Source organism: Urocampus carinirostris, chromosome 4, assembly GCF_059441175.1.
Source record: "Urocampus carinirostris isolate Australia breed hairy pipefish chromosome 4, RoL_Ucar_1.0, whole genome shotgun sequence".
NCBI classification, from domain to species: Eukaryota; Metazoa; Chordata; class Actinopteri; order Syngnathiformes; family Syngnathidae; genus Urocampus; species Urocampus carinirostris.
In genome coordinates, this window is record NC_142352.1 from 28,910,956 (window position 1) to 28,923,765 (window position 12,810).

General features: G+C 39.8%; 1 protein-coding gene and 1 pseudogene across 3 annotated transcripts in view; both read right to left on the reverse strand.

Moving 5' to 3' along the window:
- Positions 1–3,157, reverse strand: LOC148367221 (SMAD family member 4 pseudogene; annotated as a pseudogene).
- Positions 2,642–12,810, reverse strand: part of pex16 (peroxisomal biogenesis factor 16) — a 19,281-nt gene continuing 9,112 nt past the window's right edge. For 2 of the 3 annotated variants that reach the window (XM_088334056.1, XM_088334054.1), the window contains exons 5-11: positions 12,702–12,802; positions 12,546–12,626; positions 9,623–9,775; positions 7,238–7,310; positions 6,943–7,062; positions 5,338–5,402; positions 2,642–4,438 (exon numbers count right to left, since the gene is read on the reverse strand). In XM_088334056.1, coding sequence (XP_088190182.1) covers positions 4,380–4,438; positions 5,338–5,402; positions 6,943–7,062; positions 7,238–7,310; positions 9,623–9,775; positions 12,546–12,626; positions 12,702–12,802 — 652 coding nt within the window. In that variant the 3' untranslated portion in view covers positions 2,642–4,379. The remainder of the gene's footprint in view (positions 4,439–5,337; positions 5,403–6,942; positions 7,063–7,237; positions 7,311–9,622; positions 9,776–12,545; positions 12,627–12,701; positions 12,803–12,810) is intronic. The other variant, XM_088334055.1, reaches the window with a different exon arrangement.

Sequence of the window (12,810 nt, forward strand, 5' to 3'; positions counted from 1 at the left end):
TCACTTTGGCAGAGGCAGGGGCATGTGTGGCGTGTTGGGAGGGAAGCTGCTGTTCCGTGACCAGACGGTATTGCCACCAGCAGATCCGGTGGCGACAGTGGGGAAAGATGACGTAGAGGCAGAAGTGGATGCTTCAGCCGGTGGGAGCATGTTGGTGGGCGCAAATAAGTCTGCTGGTCCTGGCCGGCCACCTGATGGAGGATGCTGGATGGTCTGCATAGAGCGGCCCTCGTCCATGGGGGGCAGACTCTGGGGGCCGTCAAAATCGTGCTCATCTTTGACCATAAGCGCCGAACCAGGCCTGGAGCCTGTTAGATTTAGTCCCGATATGTCTATTCCAGGCGAGACGACCCGCTCGTAGTGATAAGGGTTCACGCACACGCTGTCGGCCTTGAGGTCGAAGGCATACTGGCAATATTTCACATGCTTGAGCTCATTCTTGTGCAGGTCAGGCCAGCGCCACAGCTTGGCATAAACCACATGTGGGAAACCTTTGCGTCCAGCCACCTGCAGTCGTCCATCGAGTGTCCTAGGGATGGTGACGCACTTGCTGGGATGAGCGCCGTTGGTTGTGATGGCGGTGATGAGCGAGTCCAACTCGTCTTTCTTCTCCTTGAGTTTTTTTACCAGGCTCTCGATGGCGCGCTTGGCAAAGCTCTCGCTCTCGACTGTCTCAGAAAATTAGAATATTGTGATAAAGTTCTTTATTTTCTGTAATGCAATTAAAAAAACAAAAATGTCATACATTCTGGATTCATTACACATCAACTGAACTATTTCAAGCCTTTTATTATTTGAATATTGCTGATTTTGGCTTACAGCTGAAAAAAACTCAAAAATCCTATCTCAAAATATTAGAATACTTCCTCAGACCAAGTAAAAAAAATAATTTTATAACAGCAAAACTAAATCAAACATTTGAAAATGTCCATTGATGCACTCAGTACTTGGTTGGGAATCCTTTTGCACGGATTACTGCATCAATCCGGCGTGGCATGGAGGCAATCAGCCTGTGGCATTGCTTCGATAGCGGCCTTCAGCTCATTTGCATTTGTAGGTCTGGTGTCTTTCATCTTCTTCTTAACTATACCCCACAAATTCTCGATGGGGTTCAGGTCAGGGGAATTAGCAGGCCAATCAAGGACAGTGATGCCATGGTCAATGCACCAGTTACTGGTGGTTTTGGCACTGTGGGCAGGTGCCAGATCATGCTGGAAAATGAAATACTCATCTCCATAGAGCTTTTCAGCAGATGGAAGCATGGAGTGCTCTAAAATCTCTTGGTACACAGTTGCATTTACTCTGGACTTGATGAAACACAGTGGACCAACACCAGCAGCTGACATGGCTCCCCAAACCATTGCTGACTGTGGGAACTTCACACTGGATTTCAAGCAACTTGGATTTTGCTCTTCTCCAGCCTTTCTCCAGACTCTGGCGCCTTGACTTCCAAATGAAATGCAAAACTTGCTTTCGTCTGAAAAGAGGACTTTGGACCACTCTGCAACTGTCCAGTGCTTCTTCTCCATAGCCCAAGTCAGACGCTTCTTCCGTTGTCTTGAGTTCAGAAGTGGCTTGACCATGGGAATACGGCTATTGTAGCCCATTTCCCGGACACGTCTGTGAACTGTGGCTTTTGATACCTGGACTCCAGCTTCAGCCCACTGTCTTTGAAGCTCCCTCAAATTCTGGAAGCGGCTCTTCTTCACAATTTTGTGAAGGCTGCGGTCATCTCTCTTGGTTGTGCAGCGTTTCCGGCCACATTTTTCCCTTCCAACAGACTTTTTGTGGATATGCTTTGAAACTGCACTCTGTGAATAGCCTGCTCTTTGAGAAATTTCTTTTTGTGTCTTACCCTCCTGATGGAGGGTATCAATGATGGTCCTCTGGACAGCAGTCAGATCAGCAGGCTTCCCCATACTTGTGATTTAGTTTACTGAACCAAGCTGAGTGTTTTTAAGGCTCAGGAAACCCTCGCAAGGTGTTAAGAGTTAATTAGATGATTCAGGTGATTAGTTGAATAGCCTACTTGTATACTTTTTCATGATATTCTAATATTTTGAGATAGGATTTTTGAGTTTTCTTAAGCTGTAAGCCAAATTCAGCAATATTAAAATAATAAAAGGCTTGAAATAGTTCAGTTGATGTGTAATGAATCCAGAATGTATGACATTTTGGTTTTTTTAATTGCATTACAGAAAATAAAGAACTTTATCACAATATTCTAATTTTCTGAGACAGTCCAGTATATATACACACACACGCATGTGTATATACCGTACATATGATATTGTATTCAGGGAGGGTCTTGCATTTCACACCTAGGCCTTCACGGATGTGTCGTTCACGCAGAGACCTGCTTTATGAGCCGGCTCTCCACCAATCAAAACGCCAGTTTCCTTTGAGACGCTTTATTTTCTCCCGATTGGTCATTATGTATGCTTTTTCAGGGATTTAATGTTGACTTTAAATTCGTAAAGTATCAAAAAGGTTCAAATTGATTTGTATTTTATCTTTTTGTACATCTGTAAATATTTTGTGTTTCAGTGATAATGTCTTTACAAAAAAAAAATGAAAGTTTAGTCTTGTATTTCAGTGTTGAAAAGTGTCGGGTCTAAAAGAGGGCAGGCAAAGGCAAGAATGAAAGTTTTAGCTACTGCAGCAGGAGAAGGATCGTCAGAGGGTACAAAGTTAAGTACGCTTGGCTCTTCGGCTCCTTCTACCTACTTCCAGTGCAGCAGAGCATATTTATTGTAGAGTCACGCATGCGCAGATCATACAATGGAAAAGTACTGGAATGGGTGGATCGTTGGGTGAGGCTATATGTGTGTGTGAATGATTACTTGTGTATTAAAAAGAAAAACAGGTTAAAAAAGTTAATTTCATAGCAAGTTAATTTGTAACTAGGAGTCTGAAAAATACACAATAACTAATAGTAGCTTACTTTACAAAAAGTAAATATTTGTAATTTACATTTTGTATTTCTATGTAATTCTAAGTTGTGTGATGTTAAAGTAGGTTATTATAAAAAAGTTGAGTTAAAAATGTACTGTAGTGAAAAAAATAATTGCTATTAAAATTTAGTAGAGTAATAGATGTTAGACTTAGGTACTACCACTTCTTAGCTGATGTTACCCAAGGCCTTCAGGGTGGCCATCACTTTGACAACTTGAAATGTGATTATCTAAACCCAGTTTCATCGTTACTATGTTATGCCGTTAGATCTGCTTAAAAAGGCCCCTGGACAGATTTCTGACCGTGGCAACAACTAATGGCTGAAACGTGAGTGGTTAGATGCTTAAATATGAAGGAACACATCTGGAAGCAGCACAACCAGGGGAACAGCAATGAAAAGAAGCAATAAAAAGCAAAAAATAAGTATTCATGAATAAAATATAATTACATCACATAATTAAGATATTTTTTAGGTCAGTCATACCGCCCACCACTACTAACCAATCACGGTCATGAATGGATCAGACTGCACTTGTTTTCAGCCAATCAAAACGCGAGGCAGGCATTAGGCTGGCCCCTTTTGTATCATAACAAAATGCAAGGCATGCTAGCGGCTGCACCAACTCAACGTGCATATGATCGATGGGAACCGAAACAAAGTTATTTGTTCTGCAGTAAGTGTTTTGTTCTTATTACGCTGCTGTTGGGTCGGTCAGTTTTTTAGTGAGAGAAGTTTGTAAGTTACCGCGGCCTCTTTACTTTCACTTTCTTTGAGTATATCAATGAGCCCTCGTTAGCATATGACAAGAACAAACACAAGCGAAGGTGGCGTTTCGTAAAATTAAGTAAAACTTTGAAATTATTTTATCCTCTATGTACCATTTCCTCTTACAAATTTGAATCTATTTCTATGTATAATTGGTATGTGGCTTCTGACTTCCTTCCACTCTTACAAGGTTAAGAGCACCTTTGGAACCTAGATACCATGAATATAACTCTGTGTATAACAATTGAGTGCTTTTTCTACTGCCTTTTGAGATACGTTTGCATAATAAAGAAGAAATGATACGGCTATGCTATCAGAAATAGCGACTAAAGAATCACTCAGTGTTGTTTCCGCCGCCCTATTTGCTCTGCGTGTGATACATGGAGACCGGAACTATGGTGGGCGTGACCTAGCGCTTCTCTGTTGGATCTATTGATAGCTTTCACAAAGGAACACTTTAAATTACTTCAGTCTTAATGTTTTTCAGTCGTATTTGCTTTCTTCTGGCAGGTCTTCTTCCAAGTTACTATCTCAATTCTTTAGTATGCAGGTGCTGGTACTTTAACTAAAAACTCCAGGCAAACTACAGAAATGAGAGGAACCTGTAAATCTAGACCTACAGAGAGCAGAAGACTGAAACAAAGCCATTTGTGCAGCTTCATCCCCAATTGTAGAAGTATATCTTCTGCCAGTTGGGTAGGTAATCCATGAGAGGACCTGAACGAGAATCAATATGTTAGAAGCAGGACAAAAGACGAATAATTAGTGAAATGTTTGACTATTCTCATTGAACCTGGGAAACTAGGGTAAGTAAATAATTAGTTTATAATATCCTGGTGACTAGGGGAAGGGCTGATTAACCGTTAGATTAGCGCAAAAAGGCAAGGAGTTTGATATCTTTTTCAAAATGATGTTGTTATCCTGCTCTACAGCTTTCATGAGCATAATGTTCTTGGGCAACTGCGACTGTGAATATGTACATAGTTCATTCATTCAGTCATTCATTCATTATCTGCACCGCTTATCCTCAGTAGAGTCACTGGGTATGTACATAGTTATTATACAATATTATATTTATTATACTATTATACAAAAGTCATGGGTACGTTTGAGGTCCCCGTATCCCCATTCACTATAAAATCAAATTTGTGCCATTTTAAAGCCAAGTACATTAAGTTTTTGTAAGGCTATTTTCTTTCTTTTCAGACTCATTAATGGCGTTCACTCGACCAAAAACAGTTTTGTGTGCTTAAATTGGCAAAAAATCAAATCATAGACTGTTATTCAACATTTTTTTTGCAGAAAATTCAGAAAAGAGCCACCAGAGAGGAAGTCCATAAGTGAATTCACAACTGATGGGTGTTTATGCAGAGCTAAAAGACCGGGACGCCCCTCGACTTCAGAAGATGTGACTGAACAATCAATTTGTCTGTCAGTGTTGTGTTCAGAAGCTGTCTAAGCCTAGCCGTTAGATATTGAGACTTTAACTGTGCCCAGGATCTTTAGAACACCCTGTATATGAAAGCTAATTTGGGATATTTTGGACTTAAACTGGTCCTGGTTTTTTGGCTGATCAGGAAACCCCTAGTTTTAGTATTCGAATTTGAAGTCCTTACGTGCAATGAAGCCTGTTCCTGGAACATGGTTGGCCAGAAGTTGTAGAAGAAAGAGAATCTTTGCCCTGGAAACCAAAGAGTTCTTTTGTTTATTATACAATATACAATAAATTGTGAACTGTAGGTATATTTACATGCAGGGATTAGTCCAACTGGGATCACAACTGGGATTTTTGTACGAATGGGAACAAAATCAAGTATAAGACTAGTGACATTAGAACGCATATACATGGCCTTTGCAAGAAATTCGATCAAAAGAGGCACGGGAGACGTCATGGGGTATATTAAACGTTGTTTCCGCATTTATCTTTTAACATTTAATTCAAGATTTCATTCATGTTGCTCACGACAATTCGAAATATTGACTGTGACACTATACATGTATAGATACAACTTTGGTATTTCTACATGGGGATAGAAAATAAAATGGAAATGTCCAAGAGAAATTCATCAATGCGCGAGGCTTGTTTTGCGAGTGAGCAGGACTTTGTATGCATCATTCGTCAACCTACCACAAAAATATCCCTGATAGAAAAACTGCTTGCACAGTAACTAGTATAAGTAGTCAGGTATCAAACATACTTTCATGTGAAATTAGACAGTCTATTCCTGGTCTAAGAAATAAAGGCTATTCTAAGCAAGAAATTGCTGAGAAACTAAAGATCTACAACGATGTGAACAGCACAGACAGAACGAAGGAAGTGGGAGGCCCTTAATGCACAATTAGGTATAAGAACAATACATTTCTAGTTTTAGAATAGACTCCTTTCAAGTCCTCAACTACCAGCTTGGTTGAATAGTACCACTAAAACACCAGGGTGCACATCTAGAGTAGATCTGTGCAGTTGAGTCCTTGAGGGCAGCATGTCCTGCATTTGTTTTGGAGGTTTCTCTTATTCAACTCAGGTGATACAGAAGATTGGATCCTGGTGATTGGAATAATCTGTATTGGAGCAGGGAAACGTCAAAAACCAGGCAGAACATGCGTCCCAAGGGACCAGAGTGCCCAGGTCAGGTCTACAGTGAAGAAGCGACTCCAAAATGTTGGCCTTCAAGGCAGAGTGGCAAAGGAAAAAGCCATATGTGAGACCAGCCAACAAATGAAAAATATAATAAGGGGGAGAGAACACAAATAGTTTGGATCATCAAAGTTAGGCTTTTACAAAGTAAACGCAAAATTGTTTGACTCCAAACTTTTGAACAGTAGCGTACACGCACGAGTAATTCGAAAATGAAAGAAATATCACAACACTGTTAATTGGACTAAGACCATAATCAGTTCAGAGTTTGCATTTAAATGGTTTATCATAATTGAAATTATTTCCATTGTACAATTGCCTGCATGCTAAATAGTGATTCACCAAAGACAGTGTGCTTGATAGCCATATAAATGTAGTTGGTGCTAGCTTAACCAACATGAAAATCCAAACAATATTGACTCGACTCAATTCTGATTACATTTTCAATGCAAAACAAGTGCAACCAACAAAACATGTTTTACAATTTGGTGATTACCTTAAGTTTGCATCGGTAATCACCTTCAACTTTAGGTCGTTACGCATTCTGATCACGACACAGCAAAATGTGATCCTCAAACATACTCACTCTGAATATTTGTCGTAAAAAGGGGAGCGGACAAGGTAGTATAGTAAAAGAAAGCTTCTTCTCCTCATCTCCTCTCTCTCCCATCTGTTGTCAAATGTTAGTTGACGGAGCACTGCAAAGCTAGACAGGGAAATCATCATAAAAAGGCCAATTGAATTTCGTTATGGTTCCTGACAACAACGATAATAATATCAGCAATCTAGCAAAGTTGTGACGAAGCTTCGGAATTTCCCCTCAAGGAAATGTCATGTGACAGTAGCACAATATAACCTGTTCTAGATAATATGAGACCCACCTGGAGAGCTCCAATCCTGCTGAGACAAGCCATGGTTTCCAGGACTTTTTTCCTAAGAGCCCAAGGATGAATACTGCCGTCGAAAAGGATCCAATGTTAAGGTTAACTATCCAACACTTTGATCAACAACTATTTAATGGATTATAAAATGCAAATTCCAGTCTTTCATTTTTTACATTTGATTGACCAAAACTATATATTACTCATATGATTTTTTTTTTTAATTTTACATAAAATGAGGCTCATCTAGAGGGAGTTGACATGATTGTACACAACCTTGCCGCTACGGGAACACCCAAAAAAACTGGGACAAAAAATTCTGAAAAATGTTGCTGTTAGTTTTTGCAGAGGAGAAAGAGCTAGTACATATTGCAGAATAGACTAGAGGTAAGATCTTAAGCCTGAGCCTGGCCAGAAATGAGGGTCGGGTCAGGCCTAAAATGTCAATTATCATGTTCGGACCGGGTTTTTTTTTCACGCCGACTTTAAAAATAAAATAAAAATGATCCACCCGTCATTGTCCTTTGTTTTCTTTTCTTTGAGAAGGATCTGCGCAATGGAATCCGTCATCCTCTCGTGCCAGTCTGAAAAGAACCCCTCCTCCTCTTCCCTAGTCCTCACAAATAAAATGTGAAAATTTTGGCTTTGCTCAAATTAAGTTCATTTGTTGGGCTCGGGCTGGCTCAGGCTCGGATACCCGCAGGCCGGGTCACGCTTGATTTTCTAGGCCTGATCTTATCTCGAGCACAGACATATGCCAGACTTATTCCTCTACGCCAGAATGGCCATCCCATCTGCTAGACAGTGGTCTCGTATGTCGTGGCATAGGCCGCATCTGCAGCCATGACATATTTTAATGCAGCAATATGCACAAGCTCTTACTGTGGGAGTGAACCCTGCGTTTCATGTTGTGCGTTTAAATTAAAATGAGTCTAGTTTGAGCGGGTGGGACTAGCTAACTTCTTCCGTTTGCAGCCTATCAGGGGGTAGAATTGCAAAAAAATAGAAGAAAAGCTAGGCTGACTGGCGCATGTCGGCCTCATCGGTTGCAAGTTTAGGGAACCAGGATGAATATGTGGTTTAGTAGAATCATTTTCACCTGCGATAGAATAGATACAAATGTTACCTATTCATCCTTATATTTTATTGTAGTTTTTTTTCACTACACGTATATCCTGCAGTCCCACGTCAAATCTAATTGGAAGAAATTGATCACTACGTTATCAATGACAAAAAAAATTCTAATCAGTCAAGTCAAGTTTTTAGTATAGCCCTTTATCACAAGGAGTCTCAAAGGGCTGCACAGACCACTTTCAGCATGGTCTGTGCACGGCTTCCTGTTCCAAAATCTTGGAACAGGAAGCCGTCAACTGGACATTCTGTTATTAGCTATATTTCATGTTGATGACACATCTGTGTATTTTCTGTTGTTTCCCTTGCAAGATCCATTGTAGCCTGGTCATCTGGAAGGAGGGTTACCATCATCCTTACATTTGAAACTTAAAATGTACTTGATTTTCTCATAAGTTTTTAGTTTAGTAGACACTCGAATAAGGAGAAGACATCAATGGATTTTGAACTTGCAAGGAGATGTATTTTTATGTCATTGTTCCTTAATAATGAAACAACTTATTTCTATTTAGCAACGGAACAGATCAATGGGAAATCGACCTATATATAAAAGATGACGTAATACAACTTCTTGCAAATTTTACGTCCCTTTTTAGAATCTCAATAACAGCAATCATATGCATAATCGTCAAAGCACTGATGGCAATTTGACAAGCATTTTTTAATTGTCCTAGCAATAAAACAAATAGCCTGAAAGCAAAAAAAAATACATCTTACATGTAGGCTCTATTAATATAAATATAGAGCCTACATGTAAGATTTGAACGAGGGATCATTCAAATAATGCCACATATCGAGAAAGTCCATGGAAATGCTATAACAGGCATTCATCTTTCACATGATAAGACAAGGTGCCTGATGTATCTCTGGGGATAATCTTAGCCCAGTCATTAGCCTAGTCAGGAGCAAGCTTGCTGTAGAGAATAAATCACCGTTGTAACAGAGCCGTGCTAAATTTAACCTGCTTTCATGCAACCGATTTAAGGCATATTCAGGCTTAATCCCTTATCTTGGTTTTGTGCAACACCCCGAAGGTTTATGTGTGTGTGCTTCCTCTTTCAGATCACCGAAACATGGAGCAGGTCGACAGCTCAATATTTTGTTGGGATGTTCAGTGTACAGGAAGATATTTTCCTCCACACCGTTCTTCTCACCTTTTTAACACTTGGCCCATTTTCATGCCTGAAATGTGCTGTATACTTGTGTGGCACACCCCCAAAATATCTGTTGGGCTGGTGAATTATACAAGGATACAATGTACAAGTGGTCGGCTGATGTACACGGCCTCAGCGATGGTCTCTTTCCGCCTTAAAAGTGTCGCTTTGCTGTGGAGCTTCCCCTCCCCCGAGTTCCGACTCGAATTGGTCTTGCAGGCTGCTCCCCGCTGACTTGTCTGTGCAGTGGAAGCTGCCGCATCATAAACAAGTAATTAGTAGATGACAGCAATCAAAATTGACTTTCAGCTGCAAAATTTGACTGTTAGGTTCATTTTGGAGTAAAATAAATCTGAATTAAATTTCAACCACGTTATCTTTCTAAAGAAAAAAACGAATAGCGATTCAAATTGTTTTCCGGTAGTGTCGGTCATAGGTCATGCACAACATGACCTAGCGTCTAATCCAGGCGTGTAATTCATTTGAGGCCGGAGGCGTGTTCAGGAGAGTGAGTGATTGCTATCGCGAGCTATCGCTAGCTTCTGAACGGCCAGTGATTATTGAGCGCTCGCGTGCCCGAGTAATCACGGGAGAAAGACCGCTTACTTTGATTTCCAACATGGCGTCGACAGTGCAGAAGATGGAGGATCTCACCCTGACGAGTGCTGTTGGCGATGTAATATATCGTCTTACATTGCCTGGTAATGTTTGTGAACAATGCAAGACAGGTATGACCCTTCCACTGCGTTTAGGATAACCTTAACTGTGTCAATATGCGAACTGTCGCTCATATCAGCCAACTCGCTCAAAGCAAGCTGTAGAACGAAATCCATTGTACTGTCGTCGGCCATTTTGGATCAGTAAGGCAATCACAGTGAGCGATTACAAAACGTTCAGCAGTGCGCGGCAAGCGATTATCAAGAGACTACATGTCTGATCACTCTCCTGAACACGCCTCAGGGGCCACATGGTAGAAACACCACTCTCATGGAGGCAAGGCTAGTGAATAAATGACATAAAAGCCTTAAGCCTGGGAACCTTTAGAGGCTCACAATTTAATTACGATTATGATCCAGGGGTGTAAGATAATTATCAAACGATTATCATTAATCATTTAATTAACTTCCAATCCAGTTTATTTAACTCAGAGAAACATTTGCATACTTCTCTCTTTTTATTTGTTTGTTTTTTAATGAAAAAGGTTTGCCTGAATTTGGGGACCTTCACTTTTAGATTTCATATATATTATAGGAAAGACCTAAGGCTTCTTTAAACTTGGGCAAAGAAACCCATTTGCTATCTTTTTTTTTTTAATTCGGGAGCTGACTGATCATTTCTAAAGTGGATAAAAAAGACGTAGTTAAGTAGTATATGGTACAGTAAGGAGACCACACACACCACACTAGTGCAATCTAATTGCCGTAAAAAGCGTGTCCATGACTTCTTTGTTTAAGTAAAATAACTTAGGGATGGGTGTTGCCTCAAATGTTCTCTGGCTGATAAATGGTAGTGGGCCAATTTTTAGTCATGGCAACAATTTCAAGCATTCACCATTAATTCAACTACTTTCCATTTCATGAACTCACATTTAAATCCAAGCATTTACAAAAATGTCAAGCACCCGTATGAACCTTACATCGATCAATTTTGTGGCGTATTACACATGACTGTAAAGCTCATTTGTCACTTTGAGTGCTGTCAGTAGTTATGGAAAATTTCATGAATAGTTATAATTGCAAATTTAAAAGGTTATTGTAATCTTTACCCAGAGATACCTATGGTCCTTATTTTACGAAACAAACAACCTGTATAGCAGTGTTTTTCAACCTTTTTTGAGCCAGGGCACGTTTTTTACATTGGAAAAATTTCGTGGCACACGACTAACCAAAAATGTTATGAAATGACACTGAACAGTGTTTAATTACTATATAATTTACAATACCCCAGTTTTTACAGCACAGACACTTGACAATGACATAATATTTGAGGAAAATGATTTATAAATGTTTTATAAGATTTGAAATTTTAAAAAGTGAAATTGGATAATTTCTCACGGCACACCAGACGATCTCTCACGACACAATGGTGTGCGGCGGCACAGTGGTTGAAAATCACTGCTGTATAGTATGACACACAAATACAATATTGCGCAGCGGACTCCAACCTTTATCAACCGTTGAGCTAATTTTTGGAAGTAATCAGCGCTAAAGGCACCCAATTTGATATGCATTTTTAAAAATCGCAACTTAGGTAGATGACTTGCTAAATAGCTAAAAAGTTAGCTTGATAGTTTGCTGGAAAGGTAAACCGGTAAAAACTAAAAAGGGAGCTAGATAGTTAGCCAAAAGAGTAAAAAGCTAACTAAATAGCTAGATAGAAAGTTAAAGAAAGGTAGATAGCTAGCTAGAAAGGAAGCCAAAATTTAGTTTGATAACTACCAAAAAAGGTCAAATGTTAGCTGGATTGTATGCAAAAAAAAATGTAAAAAGCTAGCGAGATAGCTTGCTAAAAAGCAAAACAAAAAGTGGGATAATGGGTAGCTACAAAGCTAAAAAGGTAGCCAGGTAGCAAGTTAAAAACCTGCACATTATTTGATAATTCGCTTTACAAAACCCATAAATTGGAATTTAGTTTGTTGTGTTTCCAGTAGTATGAATACATAAAAGACTAATAAATAAATGAATGAATTCTATTCTCTTACTTCTCTTACCAAACTAAAAATAGTTATCACTACTTGAATAGATTTTGTCCATGAAACCCATGAACTTGAATTAATTTATTTGATTTCCTAATACAACAACTTATCATGTTATTACCATGTTGTTACTATGTTATTACCAGCTTAGTTATTAAAAATAGGGTTGAATAGACTCAGTCAACCAATAAAATCACAATGACCCAGCACTGGTGAGCCATTTTCAGAACAGGTCCACGGGCACCTCAACTGTTCTTGGGTGGCACGCTGGTGCCCGCGGTCACCACGTTGGAGACACTCGATCTAGAGTGCATTTGACGTTGTTTACCGTTGCCTCGTGATCTGATGACACGACCAGACCTCCGGCCGACAAAACAGCTGTCCTCCTGCTGATCTGCACTAGCGTCATCTGTGGATCGCAGGAAATGAACAAAAAAACAAACGTTAAAACAATATAATACACAGGTCAGAGTTTGCCACTGACCTTTGCCATTGATTTCCCCACCTCTGTCCAAAGGAATAATTGGCGGTGATGTCTGGATGCCCGATTTGTAGCACAAAAGGAGAACGAGGCGGAAAACGGTCCTTTGGGA